Below are 23,929 nucleotides of genomic sequence, written 5' to 3' on the forward strand. Positions count from 1 at the left end.
GCAATAACTGAACTATGCATTCTCCTGCAACCAGTCTTGGGAAGTGCTTGCAGGAGAAGAATGGTTCTGTCAGTGGTTATTAGGGTTACAGCTGCATTGAACTTTTATGTAGCAGATTAATTCCGAGTAAACCCAGATTTCTGTCACATCTCCTAACCTTCAGTGCGCACTTGTACCATGCAGCCCACTAACATGTTAGGAACATAGGAATAGGAGTAGGCCATTCAGCTCTTCGAGCCTATTCCGCCATTCAATTAGATCATAGATGCTCTGTATCTTAACTCCATCTACCCGGCTTGATTCGTAACCCTTAATAAACTTGCCTAACAAAAATCTATCAACCTCAGTTTTTATGTTTTCAATTGACCTAGCCTCAACAGCTTTTTGGTGGAAGAGAGTTCCAGATTTCCATTGCCCTTCCTGACATCACCCCTGAACGACCTAGCTCTAATTTTAAGGTTATGCTATCTTGCTCTGGACTCCACCACCAGAGGAAATAGTTTCTCTCTATCTACCCAATCAACTCCTTTAATCATCTTAAACATCTCAATTAGATTGTTGCTATAGTCAATTAATTCATCAGTTTCTCTTTGTAAAGCAGCCAACAGCAGGAAGGAGCTTTACACTTCCACCATGGGGCAAGATTCCCCAGAGTGCAAGACATTACTGTCTGTATTCATGTAGCCAACCTGCCCTATCCCCAATGCTACTCCATTCATGAACAGAAAGGGTTACCCCTCCATCACTTGTACCATGCAGCTGGTCTGTGACAACGGGAACCAAATTATTCACATAATTTGAACTGACCAGTGGCAGGTAACATGTGCAACCAAGTCTGAGGGAATTACCATCTCCATCAAGAAATAACCCAGCATCCTCCCCCTGACCTTCAATAGTACTACCATTGCCAAGTAACCCACCATCAACATTTTGGGGATCACCATTGACCAGCAGATTAACTGGACCAGTGATATCAATAATCTGGTTACAAGAACAGGGCAGAGGCTTATCTTATTACTCCTCAAAGTCTATCTACCATCAACAAGGTTCAAGTCAGGAGCGTGATGGAATTCTCACCACTTGTCTGGATGAAGGCAGCTGCAACAATACTCAAGAAGCTCAACGTCATCCAGGACAGAGCAGTTTACTTGATCAGACAGCTGCCAGTGGACTCCACCCACAGCCCATTGCAGTTGTTACCCAGGGAACTCCTGTTATTTCTTCATCCTACAGTAACTCACAGTGCCAGTATTATTGAAAGAGGACAAAGACTGCAGAGATGGTTGCTGGGGATCAAGCACTGCATCCATGGATGGTGACACCACTGAAAAACGAAGGGCAAGACTCGAGGAGAGGGAAAATACAATGCACATTAGGCACCTAGTAAAGCACATCAACATCCTCACCGATTCAGGTGTCTGGACAGATGGCGAGGGGGTGCGACAGTACAGCTCAAGGTCTCAAGGATTAGGGTATCCTGAAGTCTCTGCAGGATTTTACAATGGAACATAGCAATGGAGCAGATAGGAGAAGGAAGACAACAGTAGCTTATGGAAGAAGATATTTCCCACCAACAGTTTGAAGACTTGCCTGGGCAAAGACCAGCTCAGTCAGCAAGTGTCATCAAGGTTGAATAGACCAAATATTACTTAAGGGGGAAACATTCGGTGTCGCCCCTTTTGGGGCGCTAACGTCGCTAGGGCACTAAAATTAGCGCCCCTCCGCCTGAAATTCAGTTGTAGCGCCCCAAGCAGGAGGTGGAGCGCTACTGGAAGCAACAACTGAATATCACGGCGTTACGTGCAACAGCGCCAAACGTGTCAGCACGTAGCGCTGCATCATTGCAGGCCTCCACTCCCGATTAAAGGGGAGGGGCCTAGCACTGTGTGCACCGGGGCCCTGCTAGACCACCGGGGAGTGGGGTGCCGTGAAAACAGTCCGGCACTCAAGAGAAGTGCCAGGCTGAGCGATCGCGGCTGGCACCCCAAGGAAAAAAGGGGAAGGGGGCAGGCGCTGGCAGTTGGCCAAAAAATAAAATGGCCGCCCGACACCTGCCCTTTACGTACATAGGATTACATAGGATATACGGCACAGAAACAGGCCATTTGGCTCAACCAGTCTGTGCCGGCGTTTATGCTCCACACGAGCCTCCTCCCGTCTTTCCTCATCTAAATCTATCAGCTTAACCCTCTATTCCCTTCTCCCTCATGTGCTTGTCCAGCCTCCCCTTAAATGTGTCTATACTTTTCGCTTCAACCACTCCCTGTGGTAGCGAGTTCCACATTCTCACCACTCTTTGGGTAACGAAATTTTTTCAAAATTCGCTATTCGATTTCTTGGTGTCAATCTTATATTGATGGCCTCTAGTTATGCTCTTCCCCACAAGTGGAAACAATCTGTCTCTATCCACTCTATCAAAATTTTTCAGAATTTTAAAGACCTCTATTAGGTCACCCCTCAGTCTTTTTTCAAGAGAAAAGAGACCCAGCCTGTTCATCCTTTCCTGATATGTATACCCTCGCATTTCTGGTATTATCATTGTAAATCTTCTCTGCACCCTCTCCAGTGCCTCTATATCCTTTTTATAATATGGCGACCAGAGCTGTATGCAGTACTCTTAAGTGTGGTCTAACCAAGGTTCGATACAGGTTTAGCATAACTTCCCTACTTTTCAATTCTATCCCTCTAGAAATAAACCCTAGTGCTTGGTTTGCTTTTTTTATGGCCTAGCTAACCTGTGTCACAACTTTTAGTGATTTGTGTATTTGCACTCCTAAATCCCTTTGTCCCTCTACCCCACCTAGACTCGCACCCTCCAAGTGATAAGTGACCTCCCTATTCTTCCTACCAAAATGTACTACCGCCGCCGCAGCTGCAAAAATGCCACCCTGACCCTGTCGGACATATCATCCGGTGATAGGTCAGGGGGCGCAACCCAAGTTTGTGGCCAGGGCGCTGCACACGGTGATGATGTCATCGCCAGCTACACAGCGCCGCAGGGCGCTACTGGCTACCGCCACCACTAACCTCCCGCTGAACTTCGTGGGAGGCATTAGCGGTGCCGCGCCCGGGCGCTAGGGAATCAGCGGCACTAACGAGAGGCGCAAATCAACCTAATTCTTCCCCCTAAGTGCCTTATATTTCCAATGCACAACATTCATCTCCAAATGTGGCTGTCAGGAATTTGGGTCTGCCATAGATATCATCTGAGGTTCAGTGGTGTCACCAGCTTTCGTAAGCTTCCCCTTACATGCTGGAGATGCCTTACACTGCCCAAAATCAACTTATATGATAGAAAGAGTCATCAATTGTGCCATCCAGTGATATCTACTGACATTTATTGTGGGTTATGACAAAACCACTTGCCTCTAGACCTCGTCACAGCCTTGATCCAGACATGGACACAAGAGCTGAATGCATGATGAGTGGTGAGACTAACATCACTTGACATCAAGACAGCATTTGATTTGGTTTTAATTCATTCTCGGGATAAGTGTGTCACTAGCAAGGCCAGCATTTAGATGCTTGGCCTAACATCCAACCACGTTCTGCCCTTACTTAACTTGTAAGCATCAGTAAGTTGCACTTTTCCAAGTGTTTACCCAGTAGATCTATCAAGATTATTTCCAAGATTTGTCCTATATGAACTTGCTGGTCTTGTGTTTTCAGGTATATCTCTTAACCTTTTTTTAAAGTAACGTGTTACGTTAGCCAATTTCTAATCCTTAGACATTGCTTCCTAATTTAGCAAATTTACAAACAATCAGTTAAACTTCACTAATTTTAATCCTTTAAGACTAGTGGGTGTAAATGATCTGGATGAGGTACTTTGTTAATTTTAAGAACAACCAACCTTTTTACAATACCTTCTGTTACTTGCCTATAATCTAGCCCCTTCTTTGTTGTGCCTGCTGACTTAAGTACTTTCCTTCCTCTTCCTGGCTAAAGACAGATGTAAAGAGACAGTAAATGCCAATTCTCTGTTCTCGATTTCAGTTTTCTACTATAATATTTAAACTCTAAGTTACAAATACACTGTCCTATAAGCTCTGCCACTTTTCGACATCCCCATTGTGTTGAAATCAATACATATTATATAGTCTCCGAAAAGATCTTATTGTTTTGCAGGGTCTGAAACCTGTGGAACTCATTACCTCATTTATTCTTTCCTTCCTCCTATAATCTTCTGGCTTTTAAACCTAAGCTTGGCATCACCTAATCACAACTTCCTAATTTATCTTGTTTTCTCTTTTATTTTTTCCAACTTTGGTGGTGTTCTGTACTTTCTGCATTTATAAAAGAAACTGTCCTGAGTTGGCTGGAATGAATTTTGATTGTAGTCTCACTTCCCATATTCCTACGGCAGATGTCCCAATCATTATTGTGTTCCAATTAACCTTTTTTTAAACATATTTTGCATTCTTTGAGGTTTATAGTACTGAATCCAATATTTTTGTGTCACTGCACGTTTTCACATGCTAATGAACATGTCAGTGCTAATGATATTATGGTCAATGAATCTTAGATGCTCATTACTACATCAGCACGATATGCCTCCGCATCACAATTATTTCCACTCTTTATTTTAAAAATTCTGTTGTAAAATTTTGCTATTGACCTAATTGTGTATTTTCCCCTCTCAATTCAGCAAAATAAACTGGCACGCTTCAGTCCTAACCTCTTCATTTCTCATTAATTATAACATATTAGCATAGGGAAAATTAATCCATTTAGTTTTGCCACTGATTACTGTACCTCTGTTCTCTTTCAGGTTGTATCACAGATACCACGCATTGGCACCAGAGATTGTCCCACGTCACTTCAGTGATAGTGCAGATATTAAACTACCTCTGCAACTCATCAGCGAGATGCCAGAGCTGAAGGTACCAGTGGGAGATTAGATGGTAAAAATGACATATGCCTTCATCTCTCCTGGTTGAGACATTTGACACCTAGTCCTGGCACTTGTTGAGATTGTCTCACAATAATATGATTGTTCCAATTTTTAATCCCTCCCACCTAACACGAATGGGGCGGGCAAGTAGTTAAAATGTTGTGCATGGGTTTGTGCTGCGTTACTGACGCGTTACCGCCCTACACCATTTTCACTACTGGGTTTCTGGTAAGGTGGCGGCTGCCACCCCATGCAGGTGGAGACCTAATTAAAATGGGAAATTTCCAGTTCGATGACATCACAGCACCACGTCGTGATTTTAACTCGAGGATTAGGAGGGCCGGGGGCCAAACCTGGCAGCAAAAACTGGTGGAAATCAGCATCGGGCCAGAAGAGGCCCAGGCAAATGTTTTTCGGTTTGCATATTTTCGTAAGGATCCTTGTGGCCCAGGAGGATCATTGCTATAATTTTTTTAAGGAGACTCTTACGTTCATTAATAAATAGACATACTTATTATGAACACAGCTAGCTTTTGCTAGACACTTTTATTGAGCACATGTGGACTAGGTACATTATCTGTAGAGGCATCCATCTTGACTGCTGCCTTGTGGGTAGCCTAGTGCCTCATGGGTAATGTAGTCTTAATATACATACAGCTGGGTAGTGTAGTCTTATATACATAGAGTTATATACAGCTCTACACAGCTCTACGGCTCCACCTAGTGTCCACTATAGAATGACATGTTATTGATCATTACATCCCCCTTTCTTTGAGGTTTAACAAAATCAATATCAATCAACTTTCAAGAAAACAATAAAGATAATATCAGTAACACTTTTGTTAGTGCTCTATAAACATAAACATTTTCAAAACAGTCAACACATTTTCAAAGCTTTACATTGTACTCAAAGATTAAGTCTATAAGGCTTTTTTACTTCACGTGTGGATCTTCTCAACACGGGTAAGTCTGATGTGTCTTCATGAGATTGTTCTGGCGGTGAATGACAAGATGCAGTTGCGGCATTGTCATCAATCTGCTCTTGAATAGTCTCTTGTGTTTTTAGGAGGGAACGGCGGTTCCTCCTGAGAATCTGTCCTTCCTCAGTTCTAACAGTGTATGACCTTGGTCCTACTTCCTCAAGAACTGTAACTTTCCTGTTCCATGCATCTAGATCCTCAATCCTGACAACATCATCCCTTGTCAATGGTTTTAGAGTTTTGGATGACTTGTCATAGTATGATTTCTGTTTCAGCTTTAACAGCTGAAGTCTCTGTCTCAGCTCCTCCCTTTGCTGTTCTTGGTGTTTCTGACATGTCTCACATTTGCCTATCATGTTTTCAATGTCCTTATTTATGCCAGGCCAATAAACAGTGTCTCTTGCCCTCCTTTCGCATTTTTCAATTCCGAGGTGTCCCTCATGAATCCTTTTGAGCATGTCTTGACGTAGAGCCTTTGGAATGACTATTCCGTTCTGTTTTAGTAATAGTCCACTTGCGACACTCAATTCTGACCTTATGTGAAAATATTTTGGACAGGAACCTTTTGGCCAACCATGATGAATGTTCTCTATTACTGTTTGTAATACTGTATCTTTTACTGTTTCTTCTGCTATTTGCTTTGATTTTGTGTCTGACACGGGCAGCGCAGCAGTGACCATACTCACATGAACATCCACGTCTTCTTCAGTAGAGCTCACATGACTCATTGTGGGTGCTCGGGATAGTGCATCTGCTAACACTATGTATTTGCCTGGTGTGTAGATCAGTTCAAAGTCATATCTTTGCAGCTTCATCATGAGCCGTTGAATCCTTGGAGACATCTCATTCAGGTTTTTTTTTATGATGGCAACCAGTGGGCTGTGGTCTGTCTCAACTGTGAAGGTGGGAAGTCCATATATGTAGCCATGAAACTTTTCTAGTCCAACTACCAAGCCTAGACATTCCTTTTCAATCTGGGCGTATCGACGCTCAGTATTAGTCATAGACCTGGAGGCATAGGCAACAGGCTTCAAATCTTCACCCTCTGCTTGTAGCAAGACCGCACCTAGGCCATCTTTTGATGCATCCGGTGACACTTTGATTCTTTTTGTTGGGTCAAAGAAGGTGAGTACAGGTGTGGTTGTCAGCACTGTTTTGAGGTTTATCCACTCTTGTTCATGTCTTTCTGTCCATGCAAACTCATTTGTTTTATGCAGCAGGTCTCGCAGACAGGCTGTCTTGGCTGACAAGTTAGGAATGAACTTTCCAATGAAGTTTATCATCCCCATGATGTGTAGCACTCCTTTTTTGTCAGTGGGTCGGGGCATTTTGAGTATGGCGTTTACTTTTTCCATATCTGGCTCTATTCCTTTACCAGATAGATTATCTCCTAGGAAAGTGACTTCCTGGACGCCAAACTGATACTTGGCTTTGTTGAGCTTCAGTCCATTCCGGTGTCTGCTCTGTAGCACTTTAGTCAGTCTCTCATTGTGTTCTTTCAGTGTGGAGCCCCAGATGATGATGTCATCAACATAGACCCGAACTCCTTCCAGACCTTCAATTATGTGTTCCATCGCTCTATGAAAGATTTCAGATGCAGATATTATCCCAAAAGGCATTCTGAGGAAACAATACCTGCCAAATGGTGTGTTGAAGGTACAGTATTTGGTGCTCTCTTCATCCAGTTTTAGTTGCCAAAATCCTTGTGAGGCATCGAGCTTTGTAAAGTATCTGGCACCTGACATTTCACTGGTGATTTCTTCTCGCTTGGGAATCTGGTAGTGTTCAACATTTTATGTTTGCATTTAAGTCCTTTGGATCCATGCATATTCTTAGATCATTGTTCTTTTTCTTTACACATACCATGGAATTAACCCAGTCTGTTGGCTCTTCGACTTTCCTGATGACTCCTAGTGTGGTCATTCTGTCCAGTTCATTCTTGAGCCGGTCACGCAGGAGTGCTGGAACTCTTCGTGGAGCATGTACCACTGGCTGAGCATCCTCCTTTAGCTGGATCTTGTAAGTGAATGGTAGAACTCCAAATCCTTTGAACACATCCTGGAAATTATTCACTACAGAATCCACTGAGTCATCTGGTCTGCTTATGGCACAGTTTATACGGTAGACTCTCTTGACCAGTTCTAAGTGCTCACAAGCTTTGTCACCCAGTAGAGAATCAAGTCTTTCAGCCACAGCAGAAAACATGAGATGATGCACTTTGTCTTTGACTGTCACTTTGAGTCTGCATACACCTTAGCTATCTATTTTCTCTCCATTATAGTCCTTCAGTAGTACTGGCTTTTTCTGTAGTTTGGGCTTTTCTTTCATATTGTTAATGTCACTCACACTGATTAAGTTTGCTTTTGCCCCAGTGTCTAGTTTCAAGGTAACTAATGCTTCTTTTACCTGCAGTGGGATCATCCATTTGTCCTCTTTTACTGCATTAACTTTATGTTCAGCATTGTCCATTTCTGAGGGCTGCACATTTACTGTGTCCTTTTTGATATTGTCACATGACACCATTCGTACAAAAAATGTCTCACTTAAATCAGTGTCCTCAATTACATTACCTCGTTGCCCTTTCTTAGTTTGTACTTTTGAAAAGCATTGTTTGGCAAAGTGATTCTTTCCATTACACTTTGTGCACATTTTTCCAAATGCTGGGCATTGTCTTAACTGGTGTTTGTAACCACAACGTTTACAATTAAAAATGTCATCCTCCGATTGCTTTTCATTTCTGTTCTGCCCACGTTTCTTCCCCTTGTAGGACACAGCACCAACAGCAGCATTATCACTCATTACAATCGCATCATTATTGATTTCACTGAATGTCTTCGCGTGCTTTCGAGCTAGCTCGCTGGCTTGGCATATTTTCACCGCAGTTTCCAAATTTAGTTCGGTTTCTCTTAACAGACGTTCCCTGACTTTTTTATCATGAATACCAAACACAATCTGGTCACGAATCATGGATGCTTTGAGCTCAGAGAAATTACATGTCTGTGCTTTCAGTTTCAGATCAGTTATAAAGCTATCAAAAGTCTCATTTTGCTGCTGTGTCCGAGAACAGAAGATGTATCTTTCATAGGTCTCATTCTTTTTGGGAGAGCAATGTGCATCAAATTTTTTTAGCACATCTTCTAATTTTTCTCTGTTCTCCTCTGGATTAAATACAAATGTATTAAATACCTCTATCGCCTGTGGGCCTGCAACTGTAAGCAGCAATGCTATCTTCCTTGCGTCTGGCTTTGTACCGAATCCGATGGCTGCAATGTAGAGGTCGAATTGTTGTTTAAGAGTCTGCCAATTGTAGTCGATATTTCCTGTGAGTTTCAAACGCTCTAGTGGCTTCAAATTCTCCATGTCGCTTTTCACAATTTTCAGCAGATCTTCACCATCCTGGTACCATCTTATGTTCATTAATAAATAGACATTCTTATTATGAACACAGCTAGCTTTTGCTAGACACTTTTATTGAGCACATGTGGACTAGGTACATTATCTGTAGAGGCATCCACCTTGACTGCTGCCTTGTGGGTAGCCTAATGCCTCATGGGTAATGTAGTCTTAATATACGTACAGCTGGGTAGTGTAGTCTTATATACATACAGCTATATACAGCTCTACACAGCTCTACGGCTCCACCTAGTGTCCACTGTAGAATGACATGTTATTGATCATTACAGAGACTATTTCCTCTTCTTCTGAAGATAGCAACTGATGCTGGACTATGGCCCCTGGGAACTGGCTGTCTTCCGGTAAATTAATCAAGTGGCCATTTTTATGCGTGAAACTAAACAATGAGTGTCACCAGGCTATTTGAACAGTGAGAGGAAGAGGGTGATCATAGCCAAGGCTGGTTCTGTCCTTGTCTGATATCCACAGACAACAAGAAAATCACCATTGCACATACGTTCAGGACATGCATTTATCCTTGGTATATTTGTACTTATGCTTGAACATTTGGGATGTTAACTTTTTTTTGTTTTTCCAGGAAAATCCCTTTCACCAAAAGATTCTTCAAGTATTTTCTGAGGATGAGCAGGAGAACATGACATTTAATGACTTTCTAAATATGTTCTCTATCTTAAGTGATCTGGCACCTAACCATTTAAAGGCATATTATGCATTTAAAATTTATGGTAAGTGTTCAAGTGGTGAATGAATTGTGACAACAAAATGGATAGAAATCTTTTGCAAATAAAATTAAGTATTGATCTTTCCTATTAATTGAAAGCTATGTTCATTGACCAGTCTATTGTCGGCTATCTGGTATCAAAATCAAATTATGGGAGTGCATGAGGAATGGAAGCGAGCCTATGCATTATCAAAAGAAAGGTTTCGACTGCTAGAGGATCATGTGCCGTTGAAAATTAATGGTCCACCAGCACACTTTGAGAACAAATTGGAGTGCAGTGTTTCAAAAATGACTGGTCCATACTCCCTTTTCTACACTTTTCATATATTAGGTAGTGTAGTGTATGTACCTTTAAGAGCCCCTGTGTACTGTAATACCGGTAGTGACCACTCGGGTATATAAGCCTGTATAGCATCTTGTATCTTTTAGTTCACCTCCAGACTTTGTTCAGTAAACACCTGTTAAACCAACTCCTGCATTCCGTGCCTCCATTAACACACGGATACAACAGTGGCGACGAATTGGAAACGGACTTACCTGCAATTCGGCAACACCTCAAGAAGATCGGTTCCTCAGACGAAGGTCGAAGAAAAAAAAAGAAAAAAAACAAAAAACTGTGGTTTCACCAGCTAGCCGGGCTGGTTGCAGGTAATGCACTAATCCTTCCTGGGCGGCGGGCTGGGGCTCGACCGGGTGGCTCTGCAGCGGGGCCGAGCAGCGAGTCAGAAGGCGGAGGCAAACAGAGACGGAGGGTGGAGCACTCGGGAGACGGCCGGCGCTGCAAAGCAGGTCGGCGTTCGGACCAAGCAGAGGGAGGGAAAAGTCCCAGAGAGTCCGGCGGGAACGAGTCTCCAACTATTAAAAATATCTGTGTAAATAAAAACCGCGGAGAACAACATTGTCAGCAGCAGCAGCGGCGGGAAAGCGCGGGAGACGCCATTTTTTTCTCGGCAGGGAAGAAAGGAAAGCGCGGGAGGCGCCATTTATGATTTTCAGGATGCCTAAGACTGGCAATATTACTGCTTTTGATACTGATATAGAGGATTGGACCACATACGTGGAAAGAGTGGAGGTATATTGCACAGCGAATGAAGTAGAGGATGATAAAAAGGCATCGGTACTTCTAAATCTGATGGGCGCAAGGACATACGGGCTGTTACGAAACTTAATCACTCCAGCCAAACCGATGGACAAGAATTTTAAGGAGATTGTTGATACCCTACAGGAGCACTTAAACCCAACACCGCTGCTGATAGCGGAACGATTCAAATTCTTCAGGAGGAATCAGCACAAGGATGAAAGTAACGCTGATTACCTCACCGAATTAAGAAAGCTGTCAAAGCACTGCCAATTCGGGGCAGGACTGGCAGATTCTCTACGAGACAAATTCGTCTGCGGTCTCCTAAGTGAAAGAACACAGAAAAGGCTACTTTCTGAGAAAGATTTGACACTGGACAAGGCTTTCAGTGTGGCTGTATCATACGAAGCAGCAGCAAGAGGAGCTGCAGAGATACAGCAAAAGCCACAGGACTTCGGCACCCATGAAATGACACGGGGTTTCGAGAGATGTTATCGCTGCGGCAGATCCACCCATGACCAGAGGGACTGCTGGTTCAAGGACAAAGCATACAGGCAATGCGGAAAGATGGGACACATTGCACGTGTATGCCGATCTGGAAACAAAAAATCCACTGACAGAAAAAAAATCAATAAGGAAAAATACAGAAAGGTACAAATGATGACGGCCAGAAGCTCCGAAGACCAGAAGAGCGATAGCAACTCCGGAAACAAGAGACTAAGCTGTCTCAAATTACATAATGTAATTGCCAAAGAAGATTACCAGACCATTTGGGTTACACTCACGATAGCGGGGTCCCCAGTTAAAATGGAGCTAGATACAGGATCAGCTCTGACCGTCATAAGTCGACGGGATTACGAGCGGCTATTTCCGCATATACCTTTGAAAGACACATCCATTATCTTGAAGACATATACGGGGCAGAAAGTATACCCCAGAGGGAAAATAAGGGTGCCTGTTGTATACAACGGCAAGGAAATACAGAAGTTGTATTTATACGTTCTGCAAGATGGTGGTCCACCGTTGTTGGGACGTGAATGGATCAGGAAGATACGTTTAGACTGGCACTCCATTCAGGCACTGACAGTGACCAGTAAGAAAAAAAATGATGATGATGTCATACCTGAACGATTAAAAGACATCTTGGCTAATGCCAAAGAAGTGTTTCAACAGGAACTAGGAACCTTGAAAGGCGTCACCGCCTCAATAAAAGTGGACGATGCGGCAATTCCCAAGTTTTTTAAGACAAGGCCGGTGCCATACGCAATTCGTCCAGCAGTCGAGGCAGAGCTGGAGAATTTGGAAAAAGCAGGCGTGTTATCCAAGGTAGATTGGAGCGAGTGGGCAACACCCATCGTCCCGGTCATGAAGAAAACGTTGAATAATGATAAATCTGAAGAACAGAGAAAAATTCGCATCTGTGGGGACTTCAAGGTGACTGTAAACCCGGTCCTTCACACAATACAGTATCCTCTTCCGAGGATAGAAGATATTTTCGCCTCACTATCCGGAGGGAAACGTTTCACCAAAATTGACTTGGCACAGGCATATCTACAGATGGAGGTTGAGGAGGCCTCTAAAAAGTATCTCACGATAAACACACACAAAGGCCTGTACCAGTACAATCGACTGGTTTTCGGAGTAGCATCAGCTCCAGCTATCTGGCAAAGAGCTATGGAGCAAGTCCTGCAAGGGATTCCGGGGACTCAATGCTACCTAGACGACATCCTTGTAACAGGAGAAAACGACAACGAGTACCTTGCCAATTTGGAGCAGGTGCTCACGAGGCTGAGCGAACGGGGCCTACGAGCAAATCGCCCCAAGTGCGAATTTTTCCAGAAACAAATATCATATTGTGGCCATATAATTAATGAAGAAGGGTTGCATAAGTCACCTGAAAAAATTGAAGCAGTCACAAAAGCCCCAGCACCTGAAAATGTCTCACAATTAAGGTCGTTCCTGGGATTGATAAATTACTGTCATAAATTTTTACCGAACTTGTCAACTGTTCTGCACCCTCTTAACGCACTGCTACAAACGGGAGTAATTTGGAAATGGAGCGAAGACTGTAAACTTGCCTTCCATAAATGCAAAGGCTTGATCACGTCCAAGGAAGTGTTGGCTCATTACAACCCATCACTGCCAATCAGACTGGTGTGCGATGCATCCCCTTACGGCGTAGGAGCGGTATTATCTCATAGATTCCCTGATGGCTTGGAGCGGCCAATAGCTTTTGCGTCACGCTCATTGAACTCAGCTGAGCGTAACTATGCCCAGATCGACAGGGAAGCACTCAGCCTGGTGTGGGGAGTGAAGAAATTCAACCATTGCCTACACGGACAAAAATTTACCTTGTTGACTGACCATCAACCCCTCGTCTCCATATTCAACCCTAAAAAGGGCGTTCCCATTATGACAGCGCAAAGGCTACAGAGGTGGTTCCTTTTCCTAGGGGCACACCAATATGACATAGAATACAAAGGATCAAAACAGCATGGGAATGCTGACTGTTTATCGCGCCTACCGTTGCCAACGGTAGAAGAGGCACCTACAGTGGACCCAGTGGAGATGTTCCACTCAACCATAGTGGAATGTCTACCAGTAACAAATTCTACCATTGAAAAGGAAACGAGAAATGACCCGACTCTCTCACGAGTCTACGATTTAACGGTGAAGGGATGGCCAGCACATGGCAAACCACTGTTGCCAGCATTCTCGCAAAGAAGAGAACAGCTGTCAGTGTGCCGAGGAACCTTGATGTGTGGATCCAGAGTGGTGATTCCACCCAAACTCCAGGATAAAGTGCTAAAGGAGCTTCACGAGGGGCATCTGGGTGGAGTGAAAATGAAGAACCTAGCCAGAGCTTTTGTGTGGTGGCCAGGTATCGATGGAGACATCGAAGAAATGACCAAAAGCTGTCTAGGATGCCAGAAGGTCCAAAACGCCCCACCACAAGCCCCTCTACATCCATGGGAGTGGCCCTCATCTCCATGGCAAAGCGTACATATCGACTTTGCGGGTCCATTTATGGACTCAATGTTCTTAATCGCGGTTGATGCACACTCCAAGTGGCTGGAGGTAATAAAGATGTCCTCCACCACCACGGAAAAAACCATCACCGTATTAAGGACCATATTTGCCAGGAATGGGCTGCCTGAACAGATCTGTTCTGATAATGGACCGCAATTTGTGTCCGAAGAATTCAGGAAGTTCTTAAAAAACAATGGGGTTAAGCGCTACATGTCCGCCCCATACCATCCCGCCACCAATGGATTAGCTGAACAGTTTGTCCAGACCTTCAAGAAGGCCATAAAGGCCATGGGTAATGAAGACATAAATCTACAACATAAGGTAGATAACTTCTTGTTTGCGTACAGGAATGCAACACGTGGTTACAAAGCAAACTCCCGCCATGATGTTTTTCAATAGAAGACTAAGATGCCGGCTGGATTTGACCAAGCCAAACATCAGAAGGGACGTAGAGAACCAGCAATTTCAAGGCATGAATGAAAGGCCAACTAGAACCTTCCAGATAGGTCAACAAGTTTTGGCCCAGGACTACCGTACCGAGAAATGGCAGCCTGGAACTATTAGCACACGACTAGGACCGCTGATGTATACCGTGGACATTGGTGAAAGCATAATAAGGCGCCATGCTGACCAGATCATAGAGTCATCCGAAAAGGGACAACCTACACCACAACTCTATACGCCTAATGATGAAGCAGAGATACCCATAGTATCTACCTCCGATCCGGTGATACTGGAACCAGATGAACCCGACACTGGCATTCAAGCCGAATCGGCCTTGCCAAAAGAACCTACTACACCACCGAAAACTACTACACCACCGAGGCGTTATCCGGACCGAGGCAGGAAGCCTCCAGAGAGACTGACTTATAATTGATTAACTGCAGCAAATGTGTAGATTATTGTTCTTGTAAACATGTTAATTAATGATTACTTAAAATGTTATGTACTAATTATCTAAAAGGGGAGGAATTGTAGTGTATGTACCTTTAAGAGCCCCTGTGTACTGTAATACCGGTAGTGACCACTCGGGTATATAAGCCTGTATAGCGTCTTGTATCTTTTAGTTCACCTCCAGACTTTGTTCAGTAAACACCTGTTAAACCAACTCCTGCATTCCGTGTCTCTATTAACACACGGATACAACAGGTAGCATAACAATAGAAAGCATTTGAATAAGTCAGGAAATTCAGAGTATAAATCAGGAAATTAGAGGCGTATGTAACATGGGTAATACAATAATCATGCGGGACTTTAATCTACATATAGACTGGGCAAACGAAATTTGCAGTAATAGTGTGGAGGATGAATTCATGGAATGTATGCAAGATAGTTTTCTCATTCAGTATGTTGAGGAACCAACTAAGGAACAGACTATTTTAGATCTAGTATTGTGCAATGAGAAAGGGTTACTTAATAACCTTGCAGTAAAGGGGCCTTTAGGGAAGAGTGACCATAATATGGTGGAATTTTATATGGAGTTTGAAAGTGATTTAGTTAAATCCGAAATGAGGGTCTTAAATCCAAACAAAGCAAACTATGTAGGAATGAGGGGAGAGTTGGCTAAGGTAGATTGGAAAACTACATTAAAAGGTATGACAGTAGAGAAGCAATGGCTAGCATTTAAAAAATGAATACATAATTTACAACAAATATAGATTCCTTTAAGACACAAAAACCCCACAGGAAAAGTGGTCCAACTGTGGCTAACAAGAGAAGTTAAAGATAGTATTCGATCAAAGGAAGAGACCTATAATGTTGCCAAAAAGAGTAGTAAGCCTAAGGATTGGGAGGGTTTTAGAATTCAGCAAAGGAGGACCAAGAAATTGATAAAGAAAGGGAAAATGGAATATGAGAGTAAACTAGTGAGTGACATAAAAACAGACTGTAAAGGCTTCTATAGGTATCTAAAAAGGAAAAGATTAGCGAAAGTAAATATGGGTCCCTTACAGGCTGAGACAGGAGAAATTATAATGGGAAATAAGAAAATGGCAGAGAAATTAAACAAATACTTAAAGGGCTGGATTTTGTCAATGGGGGCACGTTGGGGGCAGGACTGCTGGTTGTCAGGTTTAAGTCCCGCTCCCAACGATGTCTGGCCAACCTACGCTATTTTCCCTTGATTGACCTTGTTAAGCCCGCCCTGCAGACTTAGCAGGCCAATTAAGGGAAAGCCGGTGACAGAGGACATCAGCGTATGACGTTTCATCTGTCAAAGTGTTTTTAACAAATGAATTGTCAGCGTTTGACAGCTTAGAGAAGCTGTCAAGCACTGACAATCTCTGTTCTATGGTGAGCCCTTGCACTGAAAGCTCACCAAAACCTATTTCCTCAGCAGAAATCAGATGGCTGCTGCATCTGAGAATGCAGAAGCCATTCTGTCATCTCTGCCATTGAGACGAGGAATCTTCGGATCCCCAAGGGTTGAAGCCTGCAGGAAGAAGCAGAGGTAAGTAAACTTTTTCTAACACTTTACACTCACCTCTCATACTTAGCTCTCCACACTTGAACCCATCATTCACCTCCACAGCGGACTTTTCGATCCCTCTCACCCCCGCAGACCCACTGCTCACCTCGCAGACCCTGGCAGGGTTTCCCAACATCGAGAAGTCCGCACTTGCAGGGGTAAAATGGGGATAAGCCTCAAAACTGTCTGTTAACTACCTGTTAACAGGCAGTTAATTGGCTATAATCCCCTTCCCGCCTCAAGGAGACGGGTCCCTGTGCGAGTTGGGGACCCGCCTCCCGGGAAGATGGAGGCGAGTTGGGAGCGGGTTTGGTACCTGCTCCCAGTTTCTGCCATTTTCCCGGCAGTCCCGCCTCCATACTTGCCTCCCAAAGGCTGGGAAAATTCCCCCCTTTGTGTCTTTCTTCATGGAAGAAGACACAAAATACCTCCTGGAAATAGTGGAGAACCAAGGTTCTAGCAAGAATGAGGAACTGAAAGAAATTAGTATTACCTGTAGTAAAAAAAGTACGAGAGAAATTAATGGGACTGAAAGCTGGTAAATCCCCTGGATCTGATGGCCTACATCCTAGGGTTTTCAAAGAGGTGGCTATAGAGATAGTGGATGCATGGTTTTCATAGAGACATAACGGCACAGAAGGAGGCCATTCGGCCCATCGAGTCCGTGCCGGTTCTCTGTAGAGCAATCCAGTCAGTCTCATTTCCCCGCTGTATCATCTTGCAAAATTCCATAGATTCTAGAACGGTTCCTGCGGATTGGAAGGTAGCAAATGTAACCCCACTATTTAAGAAAGGAGGGAGAGAGAAAACTGGAAACTACAGACCAGTTAGCCTGACATCAGTAGTAGGGAAAATGCTAGAATCTATTATTAAGGACGTGGTAACAGGGCAGTTAGAAAATAATAATAGGATTGGGCAGAGTCACCACTAATTTATGAAAGGGAAATCATGTTTGATAAATCTGTTAGAGTTTTTTGAGGTTGTAACTAGCAGAATAGATGAGGGGGAACCAGTGGAAGTGGTGTATTTGGATTTTCAGAAGGCATTCGATTAGGTGCCACACAAGAGGTTATTAAACAAAATTAGGGCGCATGGGATTGGGGGTAATATACTAGCATGGATTGAGGATTGGTGAATGGACAGAAAACAGAGAGTAGGAATAAACGGGTCATTTTCAGGTTGGCAGGCTGTAACTAGTGGGGTACAGCAAGGATCAGTGCTTGGGACTCAGCTATTCACAATCTACATCAATGATTTGGATGAGGGGACCAAATGTAATATATCCAAGTTTGCTGATGATACAAAGCTGGGTGGGAATGTCAAGTCGTGAGGAGGATGCAAAGAGGCTTCAAGGGGATATAGACAGGCTAAGTGAGTGGGCAAGGACATGGTAATTGGAATATAATGTGGAGAAATGTGAAGTTATCCACTTTGGTAGGAAAAATAGAAAAGAGATTGGGAAATGTTGGTGTTCAGAGGATCCTGGGTGTCCTTGTATATGAATCACTGAAAGTTAACATGCAGGTACAGCAAGCAAATAGGAAAGCAAATAGTATGTTGGCCTTTATTACAAGAGGATTTGAGTATAAGAGTAAAAACGTCTTACGGCAATTATATAGGGCCCTGGTGAGACCACACCTGGAGTATTGTGTACAGTTTTGGTCTCCTTACCTAAGGAAGGATATACTTGCCATGGATGGAGTGCAACGAAGGTTCACCAGACTGATTCCTGGGATGGGGGATTGTCCTATGAGGAGAGATTGAGTACACTCGGCATATATTCTCTAGAGTTTAGAAGAATGAGAGGCAATCTCATTAAAACATACCAAATTCTTACAGGGCTTGACAGGGTAGATGCAGGGAGGACGTTTCCCCTGGCTGGGGAGTCTAGAACCAGGGGTCACAGTCTCAGAATAAGTGGTTGGCCATTTAGGACTGAGATGAGGAGAAATTTCTTCACTCAGAGGGTGGTGAATCTTTGGAATTCTCTACCCCAGAGGGCTGTGGAGGCTCAGTCATTGAGTATATTCAAGACAGCGATCGATAGATTTTGTAAAGTCATTTGCTCCTTGTGCCTTTGCACAGTCCAACAGTATACCACACTTTGGGGTTTGCTTTTTTGAGAAATCTAGGTGAAGGATCTAAGGTCTATAGTGTGTGACATCAGCAAAGTTGAAAAACTAAAAGAGATGAGAAATAGTGGATAGGTGATACCAAATTTCAAAGGATTGATAAGTTTAAAGCAGATTGTACAGTTCTTATGCGCCTCCCAAAATTCCCAGTAGTATTCTACTGTCTAGCAAATATATGACCATCAGCAGCTTTGTTGTGCAGATATATCAATCAATAATAGTTGCTGAGCGGGTCACAGATGTCACACAACCATGCCATTGTACTCCCCTGCTGCTGCTTTCACAACTGAGAGCTCATTGCATACACACCAAGCTAGAAAACTAGCAAATATTGAATAGCAGCTTCTTATTTACTCCATAAAAACTCTTCATGATTTTGAACAACTCTATTAAATTTCCTCTTAACCTTCTCTGCTCTTAGGAGAACACCACCAGCTTCTCTAGTCTCTCCACATAACTGCAGTCCCTCATCCCTGGTACCATTTTAGTAAATCTCCTCTGCACCCTCCCTAAGGTCTTGACATCTTTCCTGAAGTGCGGTGCCCAGAATTGGACACAATATTCCACTGGGACCTAACCAGTGATTTATAAAGGTTTAGCATAACATCCTTGCTTTTGTACTCTATGCTACTGTTTATAAAGCCAAGGATACCGTATGTGTTTTCAACAGCCTTCTCAACTTGTCCTGTCACCTTCAGAGATTTGTGTGCCTACATCCTCAGGTCTCTCTGTTTCGGCACCCCCTTTAAAATTGTACCCTTTAGTTTAAGTTGTCTTTCCTCATTCTTCCTACCAAAATGCATCACTTCTCAGCATTAAATTTCATCTGCCATGTCTCTCACCTTTAACCTCCAATTTTTCTTTCTGCCTCAGCCATTCCTATTCTTCTTTATTTTATCATTACTACTATGGCCATTTCTCCTTGAGAGGTTTCACTTTTAGAATCATAGAATGGTTATGGCTCAGAAAGAGGCCATTCGGCCCGTCGAGCCCGTGCCGGCTCTCTGCAAGAGCACATCAGCTAGTCCACTCCCGCGCCCTTTCCCTGTAGCTCTGCAAATTATTTTCCTTCAGGTACTTATCCAATTCCCTTTTGAAAGCCACGATTGAGTCTGCCTCCACCACCCTTTCAGGCAGTGCATTCCAGATCCTAACCATTCACTGCATCAAAAAGTTTTCCTCATGTCGCCTTTAGTTCTTTTGCCAATCACCTTAAATCTGTGTCCACTGGTTCACGACCCTCCCACCAATGGGAACAGCTTCTCTCTATCTACTCTGTCTAGACCCCTCATGATTTTGAACACCTCCATCAAACCTCCTCTCAACCGTCTCTGCTCTAAGGAGAACAACCCCAGCTTCTTCAGTCTATCCACATAACTGAAGTCTCTTATCCCTGGAATCGTTCTCGTAAATCTTTTCTGCACCCTCTCGAAAGCCATCACATCCTTCCTAAAGTGCGGTGCCCAGAATTGGACACAATACTTCAGTTGAGGCCAAACCAGTGTTTATAAAGGCTCATCATAACTTCCTTGCTTTTGTACTCTATGCTTCTATTTATGAAGCCCAGGATCCCGTATGCTTTTTTAACCGCTTTCTCAACCTGCCCTGCCACCTTCAATGATTTGTGCACATATACCCCCAGGTCTCTCTGTTCATGCAGCCCCTTTAGGATTGTACCCTTTAGTTTATATTTCCTCTCTTCATTCTTTCTACCAAAATGTATCACTTTGCATTTTTCTGTGTTAAATTTCATCTGCCACGTGTCCGCCCATTTCACCAGCCTGTCTATGTCCTCTTGAAGTCTATCCCTATCCTCCTCACTGTTCACTATACTTCCATGTTTTGTGTCAACCGCAAATTTTGAAATTGTGCCCCGTATACCCAAATCCAACTCATTAATATATATCAAGAAAAGCAGTGGTCCTAGTACCGACCCCTGGGGAACACCACTGTATACCTTCCTCCAGTCTGAAAAACAGCCGTTCACCACTACTCCCTGTTTCCTGTCACTTAGCCAATTTTGTATCCATGCTGTCGCTGTCCCTTTTATTCCATGGGCTTCAACTTTGTTGGCAAGCCTATTATGTGGCACTTTATCAAATGCCTTTTGGAAGTCCATGTACACCACATCAACCGCATTGCCCTCATCAACCCTCTCTGCAACCTCATCAAAAAACTCAATCAAGTTAGTTAAACAAGATTTGCCTTTAACAAACCCATGCTGGCTTTCCTTCATTAATCCACGCTTGTCCAAGTGACTGTGAACTCTGTCCCTGATTAGTGTTTCCAAAAGCTTCCCCACTACCAAGGTTAACTGACTGGCCTGTAGTTGCTGGGTTTATCCTTGCAACCTTTTTTGAACAAGGGTGTAACATTTGCAATTCTCCAGTCCTCTGGCACCACCCCCGTATCTACGGAGGGTTCGAAGATTATGACCAGTACCTCCGCAATTTCCTCCTTAACCTCCCTCAGCATCCTAAGATGCATTCCATCCGGTCCTGGTGAATTATCAACTTTAAGTTCAGACAGCCTTTCTAGTACCTCCTCTTTATCAATTTTTATCTCATCCAGTATCTCCACTACCTTCTCTTTTCCTATGAATTTTGTTCCTCCTAAGCTTCAAATAGCCATTCCAGGTGTCCTTCCTCATCTCTGCATCTTCAATGTGTTAAGATTCCAGGAACTCAAAATAGAGTAACTCTTAACCTTCTTCAAACTCTCCTTCCTTCTACAATCCACAGGCTTTTAAAACCCACGTTTACTTTGCCTAGCTAGTGTTTAATTCACCTCCTCTTCTCTCCTGCTTGTTTCTACCTCGGTGGTGTTCTGCTATATGAGCCTTAGTCCTGTACCTTGGTTTCTCAATAAAAAAAAATCACTTTCAAATTATAAAAAAAAATGCAAGGAACAAATTATGGTCTTACTGCAGAACTCCATAATAAAAAAAATACATATTGCCACTGTATCTGTGTCTTATTTTACACAGACTTCAACAATGATAACTTCATTTGCCAATCAGACCTGGAGGTGATGCTTGGTAAGCTTACAGGCGAGGAACTGTCAGATGAAGAGCTTCAACTGGTATGCAACAAAATCATGGAGGAAGGAGACTTAGATGGTGATGGGAAGCTTTCTTTAGCAGACTTTGAGTACATGATCACCCGTGCCCCAGATTTTATGAGGTAATTTCGAGGCAGCATTTAACAGCTCTCTTTTCTATTATAATTTCTTATTTTTCCTCATTTTGTGAAGATACTGAATCATGCAGAATGTAGTTCCATAGCATGCGGTGTTTGTGGCCATATAGTAATTCAAGAGGCCAGTCTTCGTGTCTGAGCTCTTCTGGAGAGTAACAATAGTCCCAATGACACAGTGAGTAATTCAGTCATACCGTGAGGAAAGTTCACAGATTTGATGCTGAGGTAACTGATCTCAGCAGGGGCTTCAGTTGGGGTGCTACAATAGAGAGGGGAAAAATCAGTCTTAAATCACTATCCAGTGACACCAGCAGAAAGTGCACTTTGAAGGACATCAGTCGAGGACAAGATCGGGCTTGGTTGTGTTACTCCCACAATTTAATATCCTACTGCCACTCACTGTCAAGGCATGAATAATGGCCATTTTGGTGAGGTAACAGAAGGTGCTGAGTACCTGTGGATCATTACCCCAGCAAGGAGTTAATGGCTTCAGGAAACAGGGGGAGGGGAGAAAATTGCTTTTTAAAAAATAAAGAAGGCTAGTCAACCAAGATAGGCATCACAGCCAAGCTCAATCTCGTTCACGTGTGTGCACTTTCCAATTGTGGTTGCTGGACAGTGATCCTGAATGGGAATCCTGGACTTTCCCCCTCTTTTGCACAGAGCTGCTGCATCCAATTGTGACATTCTGTCTGCTGCCTTGGGTGAGGTCCGGTAACTCAGCACAGATGGGGATCAAAACTTTCTGGTCTGTATGGCTGTGAAACAGCCAAGCTGTATTTAAAGAGCAATTTAACTTCAACTATCTCCACCAAATTGCATGCTGGAATTGAAGACGGAGTGCAAGCTGCAAGTTAATATAAATACTGCAAATGTTATTTCAGGAGAGGTCAGTAGTACATTTTAGTTTCACGGAGCACAATAGTACACAAGAAACATAAGAAATAGGAGCAGGAGTAGGCCACATGGCCCCTCAAAACTGCTCTGCCATTCAGTAAGATCATGGCTAATCTTTGACCTCAACCCCACTTTCGGGCCCGATCCCCATATCCCATAATTCACTTAGAGTCCAAAAATCTATCGACCTCAGCTTTGAATATACTCAATGACTGAGCATCCACAGCACTTTGAGGTAGAGAATTCCAAAGATTCCTAAATGGCTGACCCCTAATTCTGAGACTATGCCCCCTAGTTCTAGACTTTCCAACCAGGGGAAACAGCCTCTCTGCATCTACCCTGCAAACCCTCTCAGAACCTTATATGTTTCAATGAGATCACCTCTCATTCTTCTAAACTCCAGAGAGTATAGGCCCAATCTACACAATCTCTCCTCAATGGACAACCCTCTCATCCCAGGGATCAATCTCGTGAACCTTCGTTGCACCGCCTCTATATATCCTTCCTTAGGTACGGAGGCCAAAACTGTGCCCAGTACTCCAGGTGTGGTCTCACCAAAGCCCTGTACAATTGCAGCAAGACCTCCTTACTCATGTACTCCAACCACCTTGCAATAAAGGCCAACATACCATTTGTCTTCCTAATTGCTTGCTCTACCTGCATGTTAACTTTCTGTGTTTCGTGTACAAGGACACCCAAATTCCTCTGAACACCAACATTTAATAGTTTCTCACCAGTTAAAAAATATTCTGTTTTTCTATTCTTCCTACCAAAGTGAATAATAAAGGAGGAGATTTTAGGAGTGATAACGAAAAGGCCAAAGAGGTGGGTTTTAAGGAGGGTCTAAAAGAGTGTGGAGAAATTTAGGGCGGCAGTTTCAGAGCGTGGGGCAGAAACGGCTGATGCACAGATGCCAATGGTGGATGAAGGAAGTGGGGGATGCGTTAGAGGCCAGAGTTGGAGGAATACAGAGTTTATGGGTGGGGAGGAAGTTACAGAGATAGGCGGGGCGAGGCCATGAAGAAATGTAAACACATTTTTCCATAGGGTGGGCAGCTGAACTTTGGATGAGCTGATGTTTATGGAAGGTGGGAGGATGCCCAGGAGAACATTGGAATC

General features: G+C 43.4%; 1 protein-coding gene across 1 annotated transcript; it reads left to right on the forward strand.

The window, feature by feature from the left end:
* Positions 1-1,308: 1,308 nt before the first annotated feature.
* Positions 1,309-22,631, forward strand: LOC147123474 (calcium and integrin-binding family member 3-like). The gene is made up of 5 exons (XM_085966162.1): positions 1,309-1,472; positions 4,772-4,883; positions 9,866-10,013; positions 21,703-21,898; positions 22,577-22,631. The coding sequence occupies exons 1-5, from the start codon at positions 1,309-1,311 to the stop codon at positions 22,629-22,631; spliced, it is 675 nt and encodes a 224-aa protein (XP_085822288.1).
* The last annotated feature ends 1,298 nt before the right edge of the window (positions 22,632-23,929 follow it).

The sequence above is a fragment of the Somniosus microcephalus genome, chromosome 2 (genome assembly GCF_052327205.1).
Source record: "Somniosus microcephalus isolate GS21.2 chromosome 2, FLI_Smic_1.0, whole genome shotgun sequence".
Taxonomy (NCBI): Eukaryota; Metazoa; Chordata; class Chondrichthyes; order Squaliformes; family Somniosidae; genus Somniosus; species Somniosus microcephalus.